The sequence below is a fragment of the Podarcis gaigeae genome (genome assembly GCF_964106915.1).
Source record: "Podarcis gaigeae genome assembly, chromosome: 16".
In the NCBI taxonomy this organism is placed as follows: Eukaryota; Metazoa; Chordata; class Lepidosauria; order Squamata; family Lacertidae; genus Podarcis; species Podarcis gaigeae.
The window spans coordinates 19,916,950-19,943,374 of NC_139693.1; the positions used below are offsets into that span (position 1 = coordinate 19,916,950).

General features: G+C 47.5%; 1 protein-coding gene across 2 annotated transcripts in view; it reads left to right on the forward strand.

The window, feature by feature from the left end:
- Positions 1 to 1,482: 1,482 nt before the first annotated feature.
- Positions 1,483 to 26,425, forward strand: part of FBXO21 (F-box protein 21) — a 38,241-nt gene continuing 13,298 nt past the window's right edge. Inside the window, exons 1-12 of one of the 2 annotated variants that reach the window (XM_083717278.1) lie at positions 1,483 to 1,782; positions 10,711 to 10,846; positions 11,489 to 11,583; positions 16,092 to 16,213; positions 17,293 to 17,439; positions 18,426 to 18,562; positions 19,304 to 19,440; positions 20,189 to 20,365; positions 20,799 to 20,931; positions 22,174 to 22,364; positions 24,286 to 24,443; positions 26,229 to 26,385. In XM_083717278.1, coding sequence (XP_083573404.1) covers positions 1,505 to 1,782; positions 10,711 to 10,846; positions 11,489 to 11,583; positions 16,092 to 16,213; positions 17,293 to 17,439; positions 18,426 to 18,562; positions 19,304 to 19,440; positions 20,189 to 20,365; positions 20,799 to 20,931; positions 22,174 to 22,364; positions 24,286 to 24,443; positions 26,229 to 26,385 — 1,868 coding nt within the window. In that variant the 5' untranslated portion in view covers positions 1,483 to 1,504. Of the gene's footprint in view, positions 1,783 to 10,710; positions 10,847 to 11,488; positions 11,584 to 16,091; positions 16,214 to 17,292; positions 17,440 to 18,425; positions 18,563 to 19,303; positions 19,441 to 20,188; positions 20,366 to 20,798; positions 20,932 to 22,173; positions 22,365 to 24,285; positions 24,444 to 26,228 lie in introns of both variants that reach the window. The other variant, XM_083717277.1, reaches the window with a different exon arrangement.

A 26,425-nucleotide genomic window follows, 5' to 3' on the forward strand; every position in this document is an offset into this window, starting at 1 on the left:
TCCGGCACACTTTTACTGCGTGTGTGATCAAGCAGAGTTACGTCTCAGCACAGCTCCTAGAAGCTTTTAATGATGGTTGAGCTTCACACAGAAGGCAATGGACGCCATAAAGCTTTAGCCAAGTTCTCGTTTATTTGACAGGTAATAAAAGCATAATTAGGAGCAATTATTTAAGCATTTACCGCAGCCGTGGTAAAGGCACACGTTAGTTCAAGCCTCTCTCTTTCTCTCTGTGAGTTGCAAGCAAGAGGAAAACAATAAAAGTCACCCTGTTATCAGTGCTTCCTGTAGTAGGTTCTGCACATGTCCAGAGAACAGTTCCTACAATAAGTGTCTTTGCTGAGTCCTGGCAGTGATATAAAAGTGGGTGGGCCTGCAGCCAAACACATTAAAGTATAAGCATCCATAATTGAAACACATCATATAACAACCCCACTAAATAAAGCAACACTGTGATTCAGACAAGAGATTCAGGACAAAGAGATCAAGGGAATTTCTGGGTAAACATAAATATTTGTGGGTTGGAGTGTCTTCAGTGTCACACAAATATATTTTCTTATTTGTTGGTGGACTGAGGGGTGCACCCCTGGAGTCCTTAACATGGGATCTGCATGGGTTTTTCCCCAGGAAGGGCTGGGTGGGTGTGGTAAAGTCAAACAATGAAAGCGGGAAACAGGCTAATTTCTCCTCTCCCCCACCCCCACCCCAAAAAGGAGGCATAGTGCCTGCACGTCTTGTTTCATATCTCAGGTTCTACAAATGCTAGAAAATTACTCTTTTAAAAAAGAAAATAGCAGCGGCAATAATAATAATAGAAATCTGGGGGTTATGGTTCATAACCCAATTTTTGCCTCCCTTCTCAGGTTCTACAAATACAAGAAACCTACTCAAAGTAGGAAATCTGTTTGTTATAGTTCATGGAGTGGGAGGGGGGGACTATTCCCTTCCCTTCTCCCACCCCCCACCCCATGAACAATAACGACTCCAAATTCCTCCTCTTTCTGAAAGTTCTGCAAGTGCTCGAAGCGCTCACCCTTCCTTTAACAGGCAGACAGGTGGACAAAAATGCAAACTGGGAATTTAGGGTAGCGCTTGCTGGGGGAACTGGTATTCCCCCTAACCCCCACCTCCCGCTGTTCCCTGATTAGTTTCTTTTTCCTGCCCACTGGGAGATGAGAGGAATACTGTAACCAAAAGAAAAAGAAAAAAAAGAGCGAGCAGTGGCCGGTGCGCCTCTATGCAAGGAAAGCAATTCGCAGACGCTCCCTGGGCGTCCCTTTCCTTTTCTCTCTCTCTCTCTCTCTCTCTCTCTCTCTCTCTCTCTCTCTCTCGCCCGCCTCATTCGTGGTTCCCCCCGCCCCCTTTCTCAACGTCGGCGTCATTCTCCTCCCGCCTCTTCCTGCCGCGCCCGCCCGCCTCTTTTTTCGGACCACCTTTTCTGCGCCGCCGGCGTGTGTCTCTTTGGAGACGCCCCCTTGGAGGGCCGCTCAGGTAAACAGGCAAGATGGCGGCGCCGGAGAGGGCAAGCGAGGCGGAGACGGGCCCCGCGGAGGCGGACGGGCCGGAGGAGTTGGCTCTGCCGCCGCCGCCGCCTCCTCCTCCTCCAGGGCCCGGGCCGGCCCCTCCGAGCCTGGCGGAGCTGCCGGGGGAGCTTCTGGAGCTAATCGCGTGCTGCGGCCCGCTAAACGCCTCCGACGTGGCCCGCCTGGCCTGCACCTGCCGCCGCCTCAGGGAGGCCTGCCAGCCCCGAGGGAAGGTCTGGAGGGAGCAGCTCCGGCTCAGGTGAGCCCCAGGGACGGGTGGGGGTGTGTGTGGAAAGAGTGGAGGAATGGGGGGGGGGGCTCGGAAAGGTGGCAGGAGCAGCGACGTCCATAGGTCGTGGTGCCTCTGAGCATGGACAGAGTGCAGAGAAGAAGAAAGGCCTGGCGTTCTAAGCGCAAAGATGTGCGTGTTTCAGGCCGCGTAACGGTGACGTCGAGAAGGTGGTGCCTCTGGGCATGGGCAGAGTGCAGCAGGAGGAAGGCCTGGCGAGGGAGTTCCCTGGAGCATACACAGCAGCAGTAGTTGCACTGGGTAGGTGTGCTTCTGAGCATGGGCAGAGTGCAGCAGCAAGAAGACCTGGCGTTCTAAGTGCAGAGATGTGCATGTTTTAGGTCATGGAGCAGTGACGTCGAGAAGGTGGTTCCTCTGGGCATGGGCAGGATGCAGAGGGGAGGAAGGCTTGGTGAGGGAGTTTTCAGTTCCCTGGAGTAAACACAGTAGCAATAGTTGCATTGGGTAGGTGGTGTTCCTGAACCTGGGCAGAGTGCAGCAGGAGGAAGGCCTGGTGGCATCGTCCTAAGCTCACTGGGAGTTTTCAGGCTGATGAAGCTCACACAGCATTGTCAGTGGGAAGGCGGTGCCTCTGAGCATGCGTAGGGTGTGTGCATGTGATGTTGACCTAAGCACAGTGTAAGGGCAAGAGAGTTTTCTGTTGCCTGGAGCACACACAGCAGCAGTGGTTACATTGGGAAGGTGGTGCCTCTGAACATGGGCAGAGTGCTGCAGGAGGAAAGAGGAGGAAGGCCTGGTGTTGTTCTAAGTGCAACACAGTGACTTTGAGAAGATGGTGCCTTCCTGGCATGGGCAGAGTGCAGCAGGAGGAGCCTCTGAGCATGGTTAGAGCACAGAAAAAGGAGAGTTTGGAGCCTTTGCATCTACAGCAGAAACAGAGACAATCAAGAAAATGGTGTCCCTGAGCATGGGCAAAGTGCAAATGAGGAAGGACTGGAGGTGGCATCCTATGCACAGAGGCTTCAGTCCTTACACGTAGCCATAGCAGTGATAGTGGGATGATGATGATGCCACTGAGCATGGAGAGAGTACAGAGGCAGGGAAAAGTGGAAGGTCTAATTTCCCAGGTGCAGGGAGAATTTTCTGGCCCTGGACATTGGTATGATAATTCCTGAGCATAGGCGGAGTGCAGGGGGAGGAAAAGGAGAAAGGCCTGGTATCCCTGGCCCAAGGGAAGTTTCCACTGCCAAGGTTTCTAGACACAACAGCAATAACAGGAATACTGGGAAGATAATGCCCCTGAACTGTGTGTGTAAGGCAGCTGATGGGAGTTGTAATTCAAAAGATCTGGAAGTCGCATGTGGAGTAGGCCTGGGCGATGTATCGATACAAGATTGGGATGGGGGCAGAGTGGGATGGCAGCTTCACTCAGAGGAATATTGCAGGTGAAACCGCCACCGCTCCTGAGCTGAGGGAGAAACAAGCTGCAGCTGGGAGTGGTGGCAGTGTCACCTGCAATATACTGCTGAATGACGCTACCGTCCTACTCTGCCCCTTGTACTGGCAAAGAGAGAGAAACAAGCTGTATCACCGAGAAGCCGATACAGCTTGTTCCTCCCTTTGCTTCTTTAACGTGTTTGGCTGAGGAGCTGCATGCCTCAGCCTAGCAGTTGGGGCTGTTCAGCTGGGGTGTGTGAAGCCCCCCACTCCCCAGCTGTGGGAGCCCCAATCCTGCCGCTACTTGCATGCGAGCAGGAGAAGGATCAGGGATGCTCAGCTGGGGGGTGCGAAATCCAACATCTGCCATCCAGAGCCAGTGGCAAAATAGTGGCTTTGAGAACTGAAAGAAGAAAAATCACTTTATCCAGGCACAGTCCGTATATATATATATATTGGCAGTGTTAGAAAAGCTAGGAGCCAAATGTCTTCTTGGACCTGGGTTGTTGGCACCAAAACAGAATGTCTAGTCGCCTGGGGTGTGAGGGTCGGCAACACTTTTTATTTATTATTTTAATAAGCATGAATTAATACACAATTCACGTAAGTGACACATTGTTAATATCAAATTTTTAGCAGAAATTGCTAATATATGTTTGATTTGGTGTTGACAGTAAAAATATTGGTACCATACTTGAGTTTTCAAAACATTCTACTCTTTATTGTTAAACTCCTTAACATATTGCCTATCCTTAACATATACTTGGAGGCTTCAAAGCACTACATTTCAGTAATTTTTGAGTATCAGCCAGGCACAAAAAAATGGCACCCAGACTTTTTGAGGTGCTCACAAATGGAGAATCTTTAGGTGCAAAATGCGCCTTGCTCCCTGCTAATTTCGAACCCTGCACCTATTCCGACCTCTCTTAATGGTGATATGGACCATTCATAACTTAAGAATGTTCTTCACATCTGTGAGCAGGGTAGTGGGGTGGGGTAAATGAAATGGTTCCTGAAATTCATTCTGATTGTGCAGTTAAAATGTACATAATTGATAGAATTCTACAGGATGTGGTATTAGTATGTGAAAACAGTCAAGTTCCAGTGATCCCCAGACATGCACCTCCAGATGGTGAAGATGTCAGGCGCCATCCTGGTGCCCAGGCATCTTCACTTGGTTGTAATAAGGTAAAGGTACCCCTGCCCGTACGGGCCAGTCTTGACAGACTCTAGGGTTGTGCGCCCATCTCACTTAAGAGACCGCTGTCTGGAGACACTTCTGGGTCACGTGGCCAGCGTGACAAAGCTGCATCTGGCGAGCCAGCACAGCACACGGAACGCCGTTTACCTTCCCGCCAGTAAGCGGTCCCTATTTATCTACTTGTACCCGGGGGTGCTTTCAAACTGCTAGGTTGGCAGGCGCTGGGACCGAGCAACGGGAGTGCACCCCGCCGCAGGGATTCGAACCGCTGACCTTTCGATCGGCAAGCCCTAGGTGCTGAGGCTTTTACCCACAGCGCCATGTAATAGTCAGGTGCAAAATGTGCTAAGTAAGGTGCTTGACTAATTTTGAACACTGGGTGGGCTTGAATCATATGCAGGCAAATTCAGGCAGTGCAATTGATTAGTAGGTCTTGTGTAACAAACCTATTTCCTCAAAGAGCAGAATTTTTGCAAAAAAAGAAAAGTGATGGGGGAGTGCTCCAGAAAGTGTGGGATAATGCTTGTTTCAATACAGTGGCATCTAACCTGCCCACAAACGCATCAGAATGAATGCTCAATAAAAAGCCAGTGTTGTCTAATATCCCCGCAAACAAATCAGGGAGATGAATGCTTAATAAGCTGATCGTCTGGTTTGACATTGTCATTGTGTCAACCACCATAACCCCAAGATCTCTTCTTTGGTTAGTCACAATTCAAACACCATTGGCACATATTAAAGTTAGGGTTTATTTTTTTATTTAGCGAAATATGTTTGCCCCTTGGATTGTAGTAATACCTGCAAGCTGCTTACAAGGAATATTAAAATGATCAATGAAAAATTGTTGCATTACGCATCAATTTGCTCTGACCTTGAACTTCATTTGCCATTTTCCTGCATGTTCACCCAGTTTGGAAATTATCATAATGGCAAACAGATTTTTGTTTGTTTTTAAAAGCTCATAATAGTGTTCTCTGTCATTACTAAAATAAGTGATATTCTGTATCTGTATACTTTCATCACTGCTTCATGCTGTTCCCTTATTGTAGTTCTCGATTTTAGCATCCGAAGTGCTGTCAGGGGCCCAGTGAACCTTCCATGAGGAATATGGCCACACTGCGTTACATTATTTCAGCAACTGTTTATTTTAGGGCAATGAGTAAAGAATAACTCCTCCAACTGAAATTGCAGTGGGGGTTTCAAAGCACTCAGATGTAATTACTCAAGATGGAGCCTGGCCCAGAGTAACAGGGTCAATATCTCAACTTTTGCCAGGAGTCCAGCGATCAGAGAAACAGCCGCTTTTGGAATACAGACTCGCGATGGCTCACGTGGCTGGCTCTGAATCTTTCAAAGGTCCAACTTGGCGGCTGAGATGATAAAGCCGAACTCTGAATCGCAGACAGAGAGCCTGGAAAGCGACCCAGGAAAATCGCTTGCTGAACTGGGGAGCTGTCCGTTGTTCAGCAGCCTCTTTCACAGGTGGGGAGAGAATATTCTCTTCCTTTTAATTGTTCAGCCTGAGTTTTGCAAGCCAACTGGCAGTTAGAAAAAGCAATAAAACCATGTCGTCTTCTGCCAAGACATGGTCAGAGCCAGGCTGCATATGAACTTCTCCTGTTCTCAAAAATGGGCCAAGATAAGAAATTTACATATATTGGTCCAGTTCTATTGTCACTGACTGTGTGAGAGAGCTTGCCTGCAAGTTATGATTTAGTCTCCTACAGTGATGTATTCTGCCACACCATCGCCTCAAAAGTTAACAGATTGACATCCTGATTTAAAAAGTTGAAGCCATTGTTGTGTGTTTGTTCACAATACTACTGTGCAGCAACATTGCCATATATTGTGAAGGTGTTTGCAAAGTGATGTTCCTCATCTGGAGCAAACGAGACATAAAATTAGCCCTCTTTCTAGCCAAACTTTTGCAAACCTGTTGACCAGCTGTTTTGGACTACAACTTCCATCAGCCTCAGCAAGGGCTCCATATTGGAGAAGGCTGCTTTGTCTCCTGATGCTGATTATTGTTTAAATAATAATTAGTCAGCAAATAGTCAGCTTGGGACTGGCTGTGGCAGGAGCAGTCAACCCTTTGCCCCAATCATGGTCCAGATCAGCTATTTATTAAACAAATTCAGGAATTGTTGTTATTATTTTATCCCAGCTTGGTTGAAATTAATGAGCCTGAGGTCCATTCATTCTGAGGGGTTTACTCTTAAGCAGGACTGAGGCCACATTCACACCATACATTTAAAGTGCTATGATAAACATAGTTGTGGCTACCCCCCCCCCCCGAGTTCTGGGAGCTGTAGTTTGTTAAGGGTGCTCAGAGTTTTTTTGGAAAACTCAAGTTCCCATAGTTCCCTGTGAAGAGGGCTTGATTGTTTAGGCACTCTGGGAACTGTAGCTTTGGAAGGGGAATAGGAATCTCCTAACAGCTTAGCACGAAGGACAAAGGGCCGTTGCTCAGTGGTAGAGCACACAGTTCGGTTGCGAACCTTTTCAGGATCAATCTGTAGCACCTTCAAGTAGGGCAAGAGGTGGGGAACCTACCTGAAACTTCTGCTCAGGGTAGAGTAGAGCAGGTATCTTCAACCATTGCAGCCCCAGTATTCACTTTTAACCCAAACATGCATTTTGGGACCTGTTTCTTAATCTTTTACCACATATTTCCATGGTGGGAACACTCTTCCCTGGTAAGAGTGTGACCCATCTTAGATCAGACAGCAGTCCACTGGTGGTCCTGACCCACCAGTTGAAGACCAGTGGAATAGACTATACAGTGGTACCTTGGTTTAATAACAGCCCTGTTTACGAACGATTCGGTTTACGAACTCCACAAAACGGGAAGTAGTATCCCAGTTTGCGAACTTTACCTCGGTCTAAGAACTGAAACCAAATGGTGGAAGGGCACCGGCGGTGGGACACCTCATTAGGGAAAGTGCGCCTTGGTTTAAGAATGGACTTCCAGAACGGATTAAGTTCATAAACCAAGGTACCACTGTACTGAACTAGATGGAACAATATGAATCTAGAACAGCTTCATTGTGTAATGTGTGTGTATCGGGATATTGGTTAATGTACGAACTAGATAACTCAACCACAACTCTTTGTTTTCGCGAATAGCCTATGGTCCTGTCCAAACTCCCACATGGATTTTGCATCCTTCAAATCTCTCTTGACTGGCAGTTTCTACTGTGACTCCTGCTTTTCCTTTGTGTTCTGAAAAAAATATGTTAACTTGGGAATTGTTCGAAAGCTGACAGATAAGGTCTATATCCACATCTTTTGGTTAATCCTAGTGTTGACATTTTGTGAGGAGGAAGCACATAGCTTGACTGGGCAGCCTCTGATAGGCTTTATCTCACAGCCATGTTATGCCAAGATTTCTCTTCCAGAAAACCTTCATGGTGTTGAATAGATAGGCAGGTGCATCATTAATCCTCAATGTCACAGGAGCTTCCAGGGCACCAGGGTTTGCAGCAGGTAGCCCAGAATTACAGCTCATGTTTGGGCTTTATTTTCCCCCCTGTCCTGGATATCAAAGAGAGCTCTGGGTTCCATGCCACCCAAAGCGGCTGTTGGCACAGCTCTCCTGTGCCCGATACACTTGGGAAACAGGGAGCAAGCGACTTCTTCCTATATTTCCTGGCAAGAAGCAAATGCTGGGCACTTGGCTGAGCTGCTCAGAAACACGGCTGCAAGTCACAGGGCCTGTGTCCTCTGAGGCTAATCCCCTCCACCCTCCCTTTGGCCTCTCCAGCTCCCAATGCCGGCCAGCTGAGGATGTGCTCTGGCAGTGTACACACACTGCCGTCGACCTCCTCCTGGTTCAAGGGGGATAGGCAGATTCAAGAAGTTATAATCCTTTTTTGAACACAATGAATCCTCAAAGCAGCATTCGCTGTGATAGTTTGCTGGAAGAAGTGTTGCAGGGTGGGGTAGGGAGTTCTGCCACCTGCTATTTAGCTGTCAGGAAACGGGAGCTCATGTGTTGCAAGCAGAAGGGCCCTCCTTTAATCCCCGGCATCTCTAGGTAGCAGTGTTAGAAACCGAGATGCGAATGTTGGAGCTAAATGGCACCTTAAACCTCGGTTGTGGGCGGAGCAACAGAATGTCTTGGCACACTTTTTTAATAACAAAAATACAAAGCTGAAAATGAATGAACTTCAGCTAAAATATTATCTTCCTTTTTCACATGGTCTAGTCCTAGACCTGCCTACCCCCCTAATATTCTTAAGAGGGTCTCTTCTCCAGTTGTCAGAGAGTAGCTGGAAGTGGGGAGGCAGAAAAAGGTCCTCCTTTCCTTCCACTCTGCAGTTTTAATCTGAAATTGTAGGCACAGTACTGTGCCCAGAGCTCAGAAACTGCATGTGCTGATGAAATTCCCTGTCGCAGTATGTGCCTAGAACAATGGGAGTTTCAAACACTGCTAGGTAGCGTTGGGAAAGACTCCTGCCTGGAGGGCTGGAGGGTTTCTGCCGGTCTGTGTCAGTGATACTGAGCTAGATGACAAATGGTCTGACTCAGTATAAGGCAGCTTCCTTATATTTGGAGGTTAGAGACAAGCCCAGTGGGCACGTCCCTTGCATTTATTCTGGATGCATAGCATGTGGTTTGCATGCAGGAGGTCCCAGGTTCATCTCCGGGTAGTGCTGGGAAAGACTCCAGTCTGAAATCCTGGAGAGCTCCTGCCAGTCAATGTAGGTGGTTCTGAGCTAGGTGAAGTGATGGTCTGACTTGATATAAGGTGTTTTCCTTTGTGGCTAGGGGATGTCTACAGTAAGATACTCTACTTTGAAAATATAGATAACAAGCTGGGGAGCTCTGGTGAGTCCTCAGTAGCATCCTCAGTAGATGGATTGAGGTTGAATCTCGAAGAGACAGAAGGGGGACATGGGACGGGCAGGTAGGTAGGTGGGGAGGACTCCTTGATCCTGAGCAGGGTAACTGCCACTAAAGGACCAGGTGCATCTCTAGTCTGGGAGTCATTTTGGACTCACAGCTGTCCATGGAAGCGCAGGTTAATTCTGTGTTGAAGGCAGCTGCCTATCAGCTCCATCTGGTAGGCTGGCTGAGACCCTACCTGCCTGCACACTGATATAAGGCATCTTCCTGTGTGGCTACGGGATGCCTACACGAAGATACCATACTTTGAAAATATAAGTAACAAGCTGGGGGGTTCTGAAGAGTCTTTAGTAGCTTCCTCTCCAGCTAGGCCTGAACTAGCAGTATAGCAGTCTAGTGATATAGTACATTTTCCTTACAGGTCTAACCCCTGGGGCTCAGGAACAAATGAGCACCAAGCCTTGGGCTATTTAGAATAATTTGTGTGACTGGGAGAGCTTAGGGATGCCCCTGTCTCCTTCACTCCAGGCGCAGCTTAGCACTCTTGGTGTTGTTTGACTCCCAACTCCTCATCAGCCCCAACTAGCACGGTCAGCGATTATGGGATTTGTAGTCCAATGACGGTTATACCTCTCTTCAGTAAGGGGCTTGAGCAGTTCAGTTCCCCCCCCCCCAGCTACCCCCCCCAATGCCCATCATTTTTGGACCATGGTAAAAAGCGTGCTCAGGCCTTGTTGGAGTGGGGCGCAGGGTGAGAGGGGGAGGATCTCTTTTTTAAAAATAAAAAAGCAAGAATATTTATCCACTTACCTTCAGAAAGTCCCCCAAATATTCAGAATTATATAATTTATATAGGGCCACATTTCACAGCTGGGCATGAGATCTTCAGCCCATACGGAGGAGTGCCTCTGTTTAGGGTTCTAATCAGCCTGGAACAAAAGGACTCATCAGGGTGAGCCAGCTGGGGAAGGAGACCCTTCTTGTGGTTTTTCCCCCCATTGCTGCCCTCCTGAAATCTTTCCCCACTGTGACATGAATGTTTCATCAACCTTAGTGTTTAGCAGGGTGTCAGTCCTCTGAAACCTCTCACTGTAACAGGTGAAATGGGGTGTGTGCATGTGTATTACACTTGTGGTGTACCTCCTTCGACCTCATTCCTTCTCCAGGATACCTCATTCCAGGGGGGGGGACCCGTGGCCCTCCAGCAGCTCCTGGACTCTAGCTCCCATCATCCCTAGCCAGCATAGCCCAATGGTCAGAGATCATGGGAAGTGCAGTCCAGCCACGGCTAGAGGGCCACATGCTTCCCACCCCTTTTAGTGGTTCAAGGAGACCACTTCTCCTTACTCCATTTTCCTGTTCTATTCCCCCTGCCTCTTGGCATCCTGAACAACTCTGTGAAGATGTGAAATGTTGACCACTGTGTTTTGATTTGTCTGCTTCTTCCACAGGTGGCCATCGCTTATGAAATATTATAACCAGGTGGACAGCGTGAATTGGCTGGAGGAATACAAACAACGGCATAAAGCTGGTTTGGAAGCTCGGAGAATTGTAGCATCATTTTCCAAAAGGTTCTTTTCGGATCATGTAAGATTTCTTGTTTATTTGAGAAACACTCGTCCTGTGCATCCCATGATCCTTTTGTGACCCAGGATACAAAAGTGTGCTTGATAGTTTCCTAGTGGGTTACAGGAAAAGTCCTAAGAACGGAGGAAGCTACTTTGTACCGGTCCATTTACTCAATATTGTCTACCGGCAGCAATTCTCCAGGGTTTCAGACAGAGATCAATTCCAACCCTACATGGAGATGGAGATGCTCTGCCACTGAGCTATGACCCTCCCCACAAAATAAGCTGCCTTGGACTGGGTCAGACCGTTGGTCCATCTAGCTCAACATTGTCTACACTGACTGGTAGCAACTCTCCAGAGTTTCAGACGGGAGTCATTTCCCTGCCCTGGGATTGAACATGGTACCTTCAGCGTCCAAGACCACTGAGCTATGGCCCTTCACTTAAGGCATAGAAGCCTTAAGATGGACCATTGGTCTATCTAGCTCAATATTGTGTACACACTGACTGGCAGCAACTCTCCAGGGTTTCAGACACCTACATGGAGATGCTGGGGGTTAAACCTTGGACCTTTTGCATGTAGAGCATGTGCCCTTTCAGATGAGCCCTGGACCTTCCCTAAAGTCCTTAGTGATGGGGTAACACTATGTTCTTTTGCTAGGTGCCCTGTGACGGCTTCACTGATATTGAAACCCTCGAGTGCCCAAGCCACTTCTTTGAGGATGAGCTGATGTCCATCCTTAATATGGAAGGAAGGTGAGCCTGAATTTTAAAAGAGCTAGGAGGGGCTGCAAAAACAAAATTGCATTTCCATAGGGCTGCAAAGTTTAGATTAATTGATCGGCCAGTTAAAACATTTTTGACTGACTGAAGCAGTGTGCCTGATTTACCCAGCCAGCAGATTTTAAATATTTTTTACAGAAACTTAACAGACACTGCAAACTCATGTGCAATTTAATTCTTAAATGTTGCATTCATAATCCCTCTTCTTTGAAGAAGTTACAAGAGAGCAGACATGATTTCCTCTCCGGGGTTTTTTTAATCTTCACAACGTTCCTTCAAGGTTGGTGAGGCTTAGAGCGAGAGACTTGTCCAAGGCAAACCAACAAGCTCCATAGCCGAGCAGAGATTCGAACCTGGTCTTATACCATTCCAGCTATTAATAAGTGCTGGTTTTGACCTATAAGGCCTTAAGCAGCTCAGTACAGCAATACCTCAAGGACTGCCTCTCCCCAGATATACCGACCCAGACTCTGTGATCATCCTCTGAGGCCCTTCTTTGTGTGCCTACTCCACAAGAGGTCCAGAGGGTGGAAACATGAGAACTGGCCTTTTCTGCAGTGGCTTCCCATTTGCGGAATGCTCTTCCCAGGAAGGCTCATCTAGCACCTTCATTATACATCTTTAGGCACCAGGTGAAAACATTCCTCTTCAACCAGGCCTTTGGCTGATTAATATTCTACGGCCTTTTAAATGTGCTTGTGGGATGTGGGGTTTATTGTCTGTTTTTGTTTTAACTGTTTATTTTGTGCTTTTATTCTGCATTTTTATCTTGCAAACCACCCCAAGATCTTCAGATGAAGGGCGGTATATACCTTTGATAAAAATAAATAAATAAAATAAGTGCCAGTCTTATGAGAAATGTTGCATTCTCTGTGCAAGAGACAATCGGAAATGCCTCTCCTGAGATGTTACAGTGCATAATCTAAAAAAAAAAAGAAGTCTGCTTTTGTATGCAAATTTGTATGCAAATGTATGCAGATCTAATTGATTAAAACTGCAAGGACTGTGTAGGAAGTCTTAAAAGCAGAGGCAGACAACCTGTGGACCTCCAGAGATTGCCGGACTTCAGCTCTCATCATCCCTGGCCATTAGTCATGCTGACTGGAGCTGACGGATATGTTCCAACAATATATCCGAAAGGCCACAGGTTCCCTATCCCTGTTTTAAAGACTACAATGAAGTTTTATAGTTGATTGGGTGCTCAGCTTTGTTTCACCTTCTAACAAGGCTGCAGCTTAATATTTTGCATTGGTGAGGTTTCTGCTTAACATCATTTGAGCTGCTGCGTTGGCCGCACACATTCTTATTAAGAGCAAATTTATGCTAACGATGCTGCAGTCTTTGCCACTTGCTATCATTAAGCTAAATTGTTTCCCTGGAAGCCGTCCTGACAGTGTGTCTGTTCCTACTGAGCGCCCTGATTGACTAGAGGATAATGCGTTGTGAGGTTTGATCTGTTTGCTGGAGTGGACGGATCTGAATTGGGAGAAACAGGAGCATCACCTGTGCATGCATTCAGAGCCCAGGAGGGTATAGAGCAGGTGTGGGGCACGTAGTCCATCTGTTGCTGAACTGCAACTCCCGTAATCCCTGGCTATTGCCTGTGTTTGCTGGGGTTGATGGGAGTTGTAGTTCAGCAACATCTAGAGGGACAAAGTTGTCCACACACCTGGTATAGTGAAACAATAGGATGTGAGTAAGAAGCATTCTGTAGAATTGGGTTCTTGGAACACAAAGAACACAAACAGTGGTTAAAATTACCGTATTTTTCCTTCTATAACACGCAGATTTTTTCTTCTAAAAAGGAAGGGGAAATGTCTGTGCGTGTTATAGAGTGAATGTGTGGTCCCTGGAGCCGAAAAATCATGCAAAAATCAAATCGCGGCGCTGCACGCTGCACGGAGAAGCGAAACCTGAAAAGAGGAAGCGGCTGCTTTCCTGCATTCTGCCTCAGGGTCTTACTGCCCACCCTCCTCTGTTTCGTTGCTGTGTTTGCTGAAACGGAACAAAGAGCAGGGAAAGCCCCTCCCCTCCAGGCAAGCTCCGTTGCTGCTGGGGGAGAGGGAGAGAGAGGGGGGAAGGGAGAGAGAGAGGGGGGAGGGGGAGGGAGAGAGAGAGGGGGGAGGGAGAGAGAGAGAGAGATGGCTGGCTTGGGTGGGGGGAAACTTTTGCCTTTCTTTCCTCCCTCCCGTTAAATCCCTCTCCTGCATTCTTAGCCAGCTGCTTCTCTGCACACCCCTCTAATGTCCCTTCTTTGTTTTTCCTTCGCTCCCCACTTAAAATGTGGTTACAAAGCATGGATCCTCGGGATCTTTGCATTGGGTCACCCCAAATTCACCATCAGATCACATAGCATGTCCATGGCTACAGCCTGCACCAAAAAAATCACGCACCCACTGTTGCCTGGGGCTGCAATGGTGCAAAAATGTGCTTAAAAAGCATGGATCCACAGGGATTCTCAGGATCCTTGCATTGGGTCACCCCAAATTCACCATCAGATCACATAGCATGTCCATGGCTACAGCCTGCCCCCCCAAAATCACGCACCCACTGTTGTCTGGGGCTGCAATGGTGCAAAAATGTGGTTAAAAAGCATGGATCCACAGGAATTCTCAGGATTTTGGCATTGGGTCACCCCAAATTCACCATCAGATCACATAGCATGTCCATGGCTACAGCCTGCCCCCCCCCCAAATCACATACCCACTGTTGCCTGGGGCTGCAATGGTGCAAAAACGTGGTTACAAACCATGGATCCACATGGATCCTCAGGATCTTTGCATTGGGTCAGCCCAAATTCACCATCAGAGCACATAGCATGTCCATGGCTACAGCCTGCCCCCCAAAAATCACGCACCCACTGTTGCCTGGGGCTGCAATGGTGCAAAAACGTGGTTACAAACCATGGATGCACAGGGATTCTCAGGATTTTTGCATTGGGTCAGCCCAAATTCACCATCAGATCACATGTCTGTGGCCACAGCATGAAGCACAAAAATGATACATCCACTGTTTCATTCAGAATGTTTTTTCCCTTGTTTTCCTCCTCTAAAAACGATGTGCGTGTTATGGTCAGGTGCGTGTTATAGAGCGAAAAATACGGTAAGCGCTTTTGGAAACAGGAGTGAATGTTTCTGCACCCCTTCTCGTGGCTACAGGAACCAAGCCAGGCTAATTCCCATCATGATAAATAATAATATAATAATAATATTTATTATTTATACCCCACCCATTTGGCTGGGTTTCCCCAGCCACTCTGGGCAGCTCCCAACATTAATAATAATAATAATAATAATAATAATAATAATAATAATAATAATACCATCAGACATTTAAAACGTCCCTGAACAGGCTGCCTTCAGGTGTCTTCTAAAAGTCAGATAGTTGTTTATTTCCTTGACATCTGATGGGAGGGCTTTCCACAGGGAGGGTGCCAGTACCGAGAAGGCCCTCTGCCTGGTTCCCTGTAATCTCACAGTGAGGGAACCACCAGAAGGCCCTCAGAGCTGGACCTTAGTGTCTGGGCTGAACAATGTGGTGGAAACCTCCTTCAGGTATACTGAGCTGAAGGCCTTGGTCTGAATGTAGCCATTCAGATCTTGGGTCTTCCCAGTCTTAGTTGGTCTTTCTTGACCACTACATTGCACTGTCTCTCAAGAAACATCTTAAATATCTTTGCACACAACATTTTCTTACTACAGAATAATTATTAAACTGGTCTTCTGTCCAAGGCACTGACACAAATGTAGCAGCATCAAGTCTTCCTCGGCTATTCTCTTAAGTAAGTGGCATGTGACGTTTCAAGCCTGGAAGGATCAATACCCACCATATTTACACAGTGGTCTGAGGACCTTGCATCCCTCCAAGTCATAAGGTGGACTTGGAGGAATAGTTTTCCATTCTTAACCCCACAAAGAGTCCTGGGACCTGTGGTTTGTTACGGGTGCTGTTAGGAGACCCTGCCCCCTGCTGATATTCCCCTCACTGAGCTACCATTTCCAGAGTTTCCTGGGGAAAAGGATAGACCATTAAGCCACTCTAAGAACTGCAACTTTAAAGCCTTCCTTTATTCTTTATGGCCAGGCTCCCTGGTGCAATTTTTCTGCATTGTTTGCTGATCCTTATCTCTTTCTACCCCTCTCTTGTTTGTTGCTGAAGTTTAATAAAACTATTGATGTTGGCAAAAATCCCAGCTGGCGTGAGAGTATTTGAGCGGCATTGTAGTTCTCTGCCTGCTTTTGCATTCCACAGATAAGATTGTGCTATAGGGGTCAGAAGTTGTCTTTTAAAGTCACAGGAGATACCCGAGCCGTATTAATAAGATCCTGCTTTCAGGGCTTGGTAGTTGTTTCCATGCTCTGCTTGGCTAGCCCCTTATAATCGCGCCATTCAAGCATTTCTCTTTGTGTGCCTGGCTTTCCTCCTCCCATTCTTCCGACTCAAGCGGTTGCTCACCACAATGGTTCTCCTTCGCTGTGCAGGAAAGGCCTGACGTGGAAGTACTATGCAAAGAAAATCCTTTACTTCATGCGGCAGCAAAACATATTGAAGAAACTGAAGGTGTATCTTCAGCGCCCAGCGGAGGAGCAGTCCTTTTTGGAAGGTGAGTGGAGGCCTCAACGCGATAGCAAGCATCTGTCCTGCCAGCCGAATCTTTATTGTTTAGCCAAAGGCTCTGCGTCACACAAAAGAATCCAAATGGAGCATCACTCAAAATGTAGTTAAAGTAAAATAGTGTGATCTACTGGCACATCCAATATTTTCCAATGCAGTTACAAAAAAACAAAAAACCACATTGTACTCATTACACAACAGGCAGAATCTTAACCATTTTGTAATTTAATTCAGTGGTTTGTCCCGAAATCAGCAGTCCAATCTTTTTCTGTTCCTGGTCTGTTCTCAAATATTATTTCTGAAATGCACACGCTCCATCTTTATCTGGATTTGAAGAGCTTTATCCCAACACCCCCATTTGCTTTGCCTTGTTTAACTTTTAATTTCCTCTTAATGCAATACAGACGGGCCAGTTTAAATTCTTCACTTACCTTACTAAAATGAGAATTTCCTTCTCCTTCACTTGCCAATTCTCTCTCTCTCTCTCTCTCTCTCTCTCTCTCTCTCTCTCTCTCTCTGTGTGTGTGTGTGTGTGTGTAAGGTTAAAAATGTTTTTATAATTTCATGAGGAGGGGCTCTTTGGGGGGAAAATCTATTCCAAAGGTGAGGAACCCCAGTCCTGGGAAACAGATGCAGCCCTCCATCCCTATTTGGCCCTTGGGGCTCTCCTAGACCACGCCCCCTCACAGAGGCCACGCCCTCTGTGTTTGCTTAGATGTTATGTGCTCATGAACCATGATAATGCCTTTTGCTTAACTTGCAGGAGAGAGGAGAGGTGGGTGGGTGGGTCCCATCTGTTACTCCACCCACCACTGTTACATAGCCCTTGGAAGGCTGCTAACAAGCGAATGTGGCCCTCAGGTTTTAAGTGGTTCCCCGCCCCAATCTAATCAACTCACCACTCAATTCAGGGACCCAGCGGCTACAGCGCCCCATGGCAGGTGTCTGTCCAGCCGCTACTTCCCATTACCCGGCAGCTCTTACCATTTGAAATTAAATCTGCTCACGACCCTTGAGTAATTTTAATGGAATATATTTCTGCCCTGCCTCTCTTCCGGGTTTTTCCAGGGGCTGTATTGATTGACCAGTATTGCAACCCACTGTCGGACATCTGCCTAGAAAGTGTCCAAGCCCAGGTTGACGATATTGTGGCCAAAGTTCGGAAATTCCTGAAATCGAAAAACCCTAGGCACCCAAGTGTGACCCAAAAAGCAGGTATTGTACAAAGCTACTTGAGTTAATTTTTTGTTTGTGGGGTTTTTTTGGACATCCTTTTCTATGGCAGTGCAGCTACTCTGCGCTAGGGTGACTTGTAGTGTTGAAAGGAACCACAAGGGTCATGTAGTTCAAGCCCTTTGCAGTGGAAGACTTTTTCGCCCAACGTGGGGCTCAAACCCACAACCCTCAGATTAAGACTGATGCTGACATGCTGACTGAGCTATCACACCTGGGCGAGAGGTGAGAACATTTTCCTGACAAGGGCCACATTTCCTCTGGAGAAATCTGTCAGGGGCCACATGCTGGCAGTGAACAGGGCCAAAGCCACCAGTGGACAGAGATGACCCCCCCCCTTCTCTCACTCTTCTCACCCAGCAGAGGCAAATGACATTACAATGGGAGTGGCTGCAGAGACCATATAACACCAGACCTGAAACACCTACATTGGCTCCCAGTACATTTCCAATTCAAAATGTTCCAATTCAAAATGACCTCAGCCTAGTATACCTGAAGGAGCGTCTCCACCCCCACCATTCAGCCCGGACACTGAGATCCAGCTCCGACCGCCTTCTAGCAGTTCCCTTACTGCAAATTTACAGGGAACCAGGCAAAAGAGGGCCTTCTCGGTAGTGGCACCCTCCCTGTGGAACGCCCTCCCATCAGATGTCAAGGAAATAAACAACTATCTTGACTTTTAGAAGACATCTGAAGGCAGCCCTGTTTAGCGAAGTTTTTAATGTTTGAAGTTTTATTGTGTTTTTAATATTCTGTTGGGAGCTACCCAGAGTGTGAGGTGATGAATTTGTGCAGGCGACTGCAGGAACTCAGTTTCTGGAAGCCCCAGGAAGGGAGAGTGCTCTTGTGCCCCAGGAAGGGAGAGTGCTCTTGTGCGCAGGTCCTTCTTGTGGTTTTCCCACAGGCTTCTTTTTGGCCACTGTGAGAACTCTCCCGTTTCAGCGAATTAATTTATTCTTGTGTTTCAGGGGAGGTCTTGATCGTCTCTCAGGCGGAGCTTCAGAGGCAGGTCCTCGATGCCATGAACTACGTCCTCTACGAGCAATTGAAATACAAAGGAAACGAGGTGGATTACTACAATTCCCTGAATTCGTACATCCGCCAGGTAAAGAGAACAAACAAGTCGGAACAGGAGAACTGACTTGCCCGTTAACTTGCCTTTTTTGGCATGGGAATACGTTTGCATGCCGCCCTAAAGGCAGTGATTTAGAATGAACAGGTTAGAGATGTGCCTGGGGGCAGGCGGAAGTTAGGGTTCTCTGATCATCTGAGCCAATGGGCAGGGAGTGGTGCAGCATGGAGAGGGGAGGATGTCCTGGCAGCACAAAGAAAAGAGGCGGCAGACAGTTACTGTCTGTTGCCTCTTTGGGACCATCCGCTAGCCACCAGAGACCTAGTTACTCCCAAGTCTCCTCTCTGTCTCGCCCTTCCATCACCTCATCATTGCACCCTTTATTCTCCCAGGATTTGGGAATATCAACTCCGGGGTTTCAGATAGTGCAATCTCACGGCACTACTGCTGTTCTCGTGCTGTTTTTATCTATTGTATCTGTTCTTAACGTTATGCTTTTATTCTTCCATGGGAAACCACTTGGGGAGCACAATGTGGGGGAAAGCGGCTTACACATCTTACAAATAAACGAAACAGAGAGACAGATTGTTCTCAGTGGTTACATGGGAGCTTCTGGGCCTATTTTGTCTTCTTCGCCTTAAAAGAACAGAGGATCCATTGTACTGCAAGGCTGTAAACCAACCAGTCCCTGCTTTTGGGGGTGGGCTTAAACATAATCCCAGATCAGAGGGACTACCCCTCACCCTCACTGTTGGTTTCTTTTTCTGGTTTCAGGTTTTGATCCACAGGACTGGAATCCCAATCAGCTTGTCGGTGCTTTACTTGACAATTGCCAGGCAGTTGGGTGTGCGGCTGGAGCCTGTCAACTTTCCCAGCCACTTTTTGCTCAGATGGTGCCAAGGGACAGAAGGGTAAGCTTTTAAAGTTTTGCTTGGCCTCCCGCCCTCCCACCAGGAACCTTGTTTTCCGAGCTGGCAAGGCAGCAAGAGAGGCAGCTATCTCAGGCAACAAGATGGCTTCGGCATTGCCATTTTCAAGTTAACTGCTGCCAAACGGCAAAGTAATGGGAAGGGTTTGTGTGCGTCTGTGTCCTTCTACTGCAGAAGAGAAATGGGTCGCGTTCGATTAGAAAAACCCCCACTACTTGCCATAGTCATCAATAACGTCGGTGCGATCTCATTATCTGCCAGGGATCTGGCCAGCCGTGGAACCAAAAGTTATAAATTTCACTCTGTAATGGCTCTGACAGTGTCGCAAGATGGCGGGAATGCAGCTGCCTAGAATAAATGGTAGTGGATTTCCAGGGAGCGAAAATGGCATTTGCCCATAGACACACACACAGACACCCTACGTCACCCCTGAGAGCAGTCTCAGCTCCCCATGGGTTGCTTCTTCGTGCAGCCAGAACAACACCGTCATGCAAAATGTGTACCCCTTTTATCTGTGCCTAAGGGGTGCTGTATTAAAAAATAAAGCTGTTTCTGGCCACCTCATTGTATGTCTGTGCGCACACCTGTACCATGTCAAGGTATACCCACCACTCCTGCCATGAGGGTGACAGCCCCATTATTGCGTGGAAGAGCACTTTGTTTCTTCTAGAAAGAGAAGCATGCTATGCTTGCTAAAGGCTTGCCCTTCGTTTTTGCTTTCTTTCTGCAGAAGCACAAACATCTTTGACTATGCCTATATCGACGCTTTTGGGAAGGGGAAGCAGCTCACTGTGAAAGAGTGCGAGTACCTGATCGGGCACCACGTGACCGAGGAATTTTACGGCGTGGCGACAGCAAAGGAGGTTTTGCAGCGAATGGTGGGCAACTTGTTGAACATCGGGAAGCGGTAAGAGCCCAGCAGAGCGTTTCGTCAAAAGCCCTTTCTGGGGAGACCCAAAAATCATATGTTCAGGTGGCAAAATGCCGCAGCTGCTAAGCGGCAGCTACAAAGTGGGAAGTCCAGGGTCCAAGTCTCCTAGAAGTCTTCTGCTGCTGATCTGATAGGGCAGAAGGCAGGAACCTCAGCAGCTGGTGGAGCTAATAGCTGGCAGAGCCAGCTAATTCCAGTCCTGTCCATGTCCTCCCAGCTAGGAGTTGAGACTAAGGAGGAGGACGAGGCTGATAGGCAGGGCCATCTCTTGGCCTGACTGCAAATAGAAAGGCAGGCTGGTTGGGGCAGAGCAAGGTGGTGGGGTAGTGCCCCCATTGGCCCTGATCAACCAGTTTCATGAACATGAATGAAAGCATAACCTTTGCCTTTGCCTGTTTCTATTTGCCAGGGAAAGCACTGATCAGTCCTACCAGCTCCTGCGAGACTCCTTGGATCTGTACCTGGCCATGTACCCAGACAACGTGCAGCATCTCATGCTCCAGGCTCGATTATACTTCCACCTGGGAATCTGGCCAGAGAAGGTACTTAAAGCCTTGTGTGCCATCACTTGCCCAGGTTCCTGCCCCAAAACACGCAAGCAAAGGCCCTTGCTTGCCGGTAAGAAAGAGATCTTAAATCAGGCAAGCCGCAGTATGGCCTTGGCAACAGACACAGTGCTCAGGGGTCACAGTGCAGGAGTTCAGGAGCAGGGCAAGAAGTTCTGAACCGGATAGAAGCGGCAAAGGTCTCCCAAAATGTTTCCCAGCCATGCCTGCCAAGCCTTTAAAGATGAGGCGTGGCATGCTCTCTCGTGAGACTCTACTGCCTTGTGGAAATGTCAGGGTTGCAAACATAGTAATAATAATAATAATAATAATAATAATAATAATAATTATTATTATTATTATTATTATTATTATTATTATTATTATTATTTATTTATTTATACCCCGCCCTCCCCAGCCAAGGCCAGGCTCAGAGCGGCTTACAAGCAATAATAAAAACAGATTGAATGATTACAACTTAAAAACAAAATTAAAATACAACATTAAAATATGGAAACATTAAAATATTAAAATGTAGCCTCATCGCAGGAGGAGAAGGAAAGGAAAAAAGAAAGAAAGGGAGGGAGGGAATCAAATTGGCTCCAAGCCAAAGGCCAGGTGGAACAACTCTGTCTTACAGGCCCTGCGGAAAGAAATCAGATCCTGCAGGGCCCTGGTGTCATGAGGCAGAGCGTTCCACCAGGCCGGAGCCAGAGTTGAAAAGGCCCTGGCTCTGGTTGAAGCCAAACTAACTTCCTTAGGGCCCAGGACCACTAGGGTGTTGCTATTTATGGACCTTGAGGCTCTCCGTGGGGCATACCGGGAGAGGCGGTCCCATAGGTACGAGGGTCCTAGGCCGTGAAGGGCTTTAAAGGTCAAAAGCAGCACCTTAAATCTGACCCTGTACTTTACTGGGAGCCAGTGCAGTTTGAAAAGCACTGGGTTAATATGTTCTTGTGGCAGAGACCCCGTGAGGAGCCTCGCTGCAGCATTCTGCACCCTCTGGAGTTTCTGGGTCAGCTTCAAGGGCAGCCCCGCGTAGAGCGAATTACAGTAGTCAAGCCTGGAGATGACCGTCACATGGATCACTGTGGCCAGGTCAGGGCGGGAAAGGGAACATGTGTTCTGTCAGAGCAGGAGGGTCTGCTCCCAGTCTCTCTACCCCATTGTCTGTGGCACCAGCTCACGGAAATGGCAGCTGTTTGCAAAGGTGCATTATTTTGCCTTTCTTCTTCAAAGGTGCTGGACATCTTGCAACACATCCAAGCGCTGGACCCCTCCCAGCACGGAGCAGTGGGCTATTTAGTTCAGCATACTCTAGAGCACATCGAACGGCGGAAAGAGGAAGCGGGGCCTGACGTGAAGCTCCACTCGGACGAGAAACACAAAGACGTCTGCTATTCTGTCGGCTTGATTATGAAACATAAGAGGCGAGTCCATCCCGTTCCATTCCTCCTCCTCCGCTCAGTATTCTGTGCTTGTTTGGTGTCTTGCAGCATTAGATGTTTGCTTTCAGTTTGAGGATCATCACAGATTCAAGCACCACCGATAACCTAGCAGGATTAGTATCTGCATATCCATGGAAGTTCCCTATTGCATAGTTAAAATGGCAGAACCAGCAAGTACAGGCAGATCAGAGCTGCTCATCCCCCAATCCCAATCGGCTTCCAAGCTGAACCTCAGCAACAGTGGCAGTAATGCCTGTGGGAACTGATTCAAAATAGCTTGGTACCCTAAGCCCAATTTCAGCCATTTGCAGGTGGGAAAGGGTTACCGTTTTTTTCTCCATAATGCTCTTTGGGGAAAATTGGCTGGGGACCATCTGCCAATTGAATCTGTGAAGGAGCTTTACTGAGCACCTACCCAACGATGAAATGCAGGAATGGGTTGGCTGTTTTGCCCTAAAATCTGGGCTGAAAGTTCAAAAGTTCAGCCCAGTCAAAAAAAGAAAGAAACGTGATCCGGATGAAACAAGCAAAATTTGTCCCCAAATGCACAGTTCCTTTTATCATGAGGGAACTAACATACAAAGCTGCCAACCAGAAAAAATAGCAAATTTTATCTACAGCATTTATCCATCTGTATACCGTAAGAATGGGGTTAAAATTAGCTCCCTGGGAACACTGTTCTATTTCTGTATTCGATGTTATTTTTAGTTGGCTTTGGACATGTTGTACAAAGACCTGCAGATAGCAGGGATATATATAAAGGGGGCATAATTTTTTTGCGGCCCCCTGGGAAAACATGTTATTACAACAGAGAGAGAAATTGTAGTTCCTGAGCCATTGAAGCTTCTCCTGGCATGGATTTTTTTTCATGTACAAAGAGTTATCTCTTAATGGGTCTGTTTCACACATAACACTAAGCCATAGTTTGTTTATCGAATCATGAGCTGACCACGATTTAACTCTCAGATGATCAAACAAAGCATAGGTTTTTTTCTCCAAAGTTTGGTTTGTTTTCCAGCTGTTCTTGTGGCTTGGAGAGCATCTTAGGTGGCCCAACAAACACACGGTTAAGGAATTGGGCTTGGTTCACACATAATGCCAAGCCAAAATTAAAAACAAACCATGCTTTATAAGCCTGCAGCAAACCATGGTATACAGTTATTGTTTGGGAAAATAAGCAAACCATGGTTTAAGTTACAGGGCTGGGTTCACACAGTCAAACAAATCAAAATCAAACTAAGCAAACCATGGCTTAGTGTTTTTTTGTAACTCCAGCTACCATTTAAGAACAGGAACAAAACAGCAGCAGGAAGATTGTATGACAATTTGGGATGCTGCTATTGAACACTGTAAAAGGCAATCCCAGCTTCCTCAGCCAAGAGGCAGATTTTTCAGTACTCTTGAGATAACCAAGGTTTTTTTCATTCTATCAGGTTCAAATAACATGATGATGGTTATTGATTACCATAACACTATGCAAAATCCTTTGTGGAAAAGTTGTGTTCCAGTTGAAATTATTGATGTTTTGCTCCTTTTTTGGGGGGGGGGGGTTAAGTAGATCATTCTACTTAGAGTAGACCTTCTACTCTTTCCATATACAAGGGCTGGATACTCTCCTTTGTGATGTTGTCATGTGAAATTATGGCTGTAATGAAGGGGGGGGGGACAAGAACCCTTTTTTCCAATAGGATACCAGTCTCTTATTTTCCTAGGGGTGTTTTGCAATTGTCAACAGTTACAGCCATAGAATCAGAGAAATGTATAGGAGGATATGGACCCAAAGGGTTCTGGCTGCGCAGAACCTCTTGATTCCACCCAGGCACCCCAATGCATATGTGCCATATTGCCTCCGATTTGACTGTCAATTGAGTTGTGCGCCTTTCCCCACCATTTTTCAATTTAGATATGGCTATAACTGTGTCATCTACGGCTGGGACCCGGCATGCATGATGGGGAACGAATGGATCCGGAACATGAACGTTCATAGTTTGCCGCATGGTTCCCAGCAGCCCTTCTACAACGTATTGGTGGAGGACGGATCATGCCGATACGCAGCCCAAGGTAAGCAGCACTAGGATATTCTCCTTCAGCCGCTTCTGATGTGGAAAGAAACTCCAGGTCTTTAACATATGCCAATGAAGCTGTGCAAATCAGGGGTGCAGACTGGTGTTAGAAACTTGAGATATGAAAGCTAGGAGCTAAATGGCACCTTGAGCCTGTGAAAGGCAGAATAGAAATATTAAAGAATAAAAATAAGCATGCAGGTGAAAAGTAATATGGGATAATGCTCATTGTCTGTCTCATGAGTATAAATAAGATAAGAATTGTAAAAGGACGTAGTGTAGTCTGCAGATCAAAAATGCTATGCAAGTAGTAATTGAAAAGATGGGATCTTCCACTAGAGGGTGCTCTGTACCACAATACAAATGGGTGTTTGGAAGGGTTTTTCTTAAATATGCAACCTGCCATATTTGTTCTTATTCTGACTCTCGAGCTTCACACTCAGAAGTGCACAGATGATAGGCACCTAGCTGGTTCTTTAAACACTAGTATTGCCTGGGTGATGGGTATGTACCTCCATTTGTTCAAGATGTATAATTGTAGATGAACTGGTATTTAAAAAGAAAGTGTTTCCTTGGGGAGAGCGTTCAACACAAACAGGGAGTCGTTGCCTCATTGCCACCCTCCACACCTCCCCCAGAGAAGACACCTGAAGGAAGGGCCTCTGGTGGCAACTGCAGGTCCAATCCCTATAGGGCAGGCATAGGCAATCTCCAGCCCTCCAGATGTTTGGGACTACAATTCCCAACTACATCATCCCTGGCCACTGGTCCTGTTCGCTAGGGATGATGGGAATTGTAGTCCCAAACATCTGGAGGGCCGGAGTTTGCCTATGGCTGCTATAGGGATTGGCTTTTTGCAGACTCATACAGCCAAATTACCAAGAGGGGCATATTCCCGGCGCTGACACTGTTCCCCCCCCCCCCCAGAGTATTCTCCGCTCTGAATGGCAACAGAGTCCCTGAATAACAGCAGATATGAGCCACTTCTTCAGGGGAGGCTGGTCTGTTAGGGCATGCAGGATTCCGCCCTTCTGATCTCGGCCTGCCCACAGCCAGACCCCACCTGCCTGCCTTCTTGCTTATAGGAAGTCCAGGGAGAAATCCTGGCTGCCAGCTTCCTCCTCTTTAGCGCCAGGGTTGCCCTTCTAGAACTTGGCAGAGAGGAGGACAGGGACGGAAGTGGAATTAGTTGGCCCAGCCTGCCTTTGCCCCCGACTCTGTCTCTTGTTGCCCAGTGTCATGACGCCGCAGTCATCTTCTGGGGATGCAGCAGAGACTCTGAAGCAAAAGGCAATGGGTGTGCAGGCCCAGCTTCAGAAATGAGTTCAGAGAGACCTGGGGCGGCTAGTACCTCCCTGGCCTGAGAAGGTGGCACTGCCATCCTCTGACTCAGAGGACTCCACTGCAGGAGGACTGGAGGAAACCCACCCCCGCGCTCCATCGCAATAGGAGGTTCCAGGGGCAGGCTGGGCCTTTCAAGGAGAGCAGCAGCTCCTTGCAGATGCTAATAATCGAGCTGCACCTGGTGCTGCTGCCACATAAATAGCTGTTTTAGCCTGTTCCTTGCTAGAGTAACTTCGGAGCTCTGTGTTCCCCAGAGCCTTGCCTTGTTTACTGCCTGAACCTTGACCCACCGGTGTGGCCTTGCCTTCCCGCACTGCAGAGCCCCACAGCCTCCCCGCTTTTTGCCCTGCCAGTCCCAAACGGGCACCAGGCACCCCCACGGTTCTTTTTGTCAAGCTTGCGGAAACTGTTACCTTCCCTTCGTTTCTTCCTCTTGCAGAGAATCTGGAGTACAACATGGAGCCCCGAGAAATCCCTCACCCAGACATTGGCCGCTACTTCGCAGAGTTTGCCGGCACACACTACCTAGCAAACGCTGAGCTGGAGTTCCGGTACCCCGAGGACCTGAGGCTGACGCTTGCGGATGTCCAGAAAACGTACGGGAACAAGGAATGAACTTCTGTCTGTCTTTGCTGG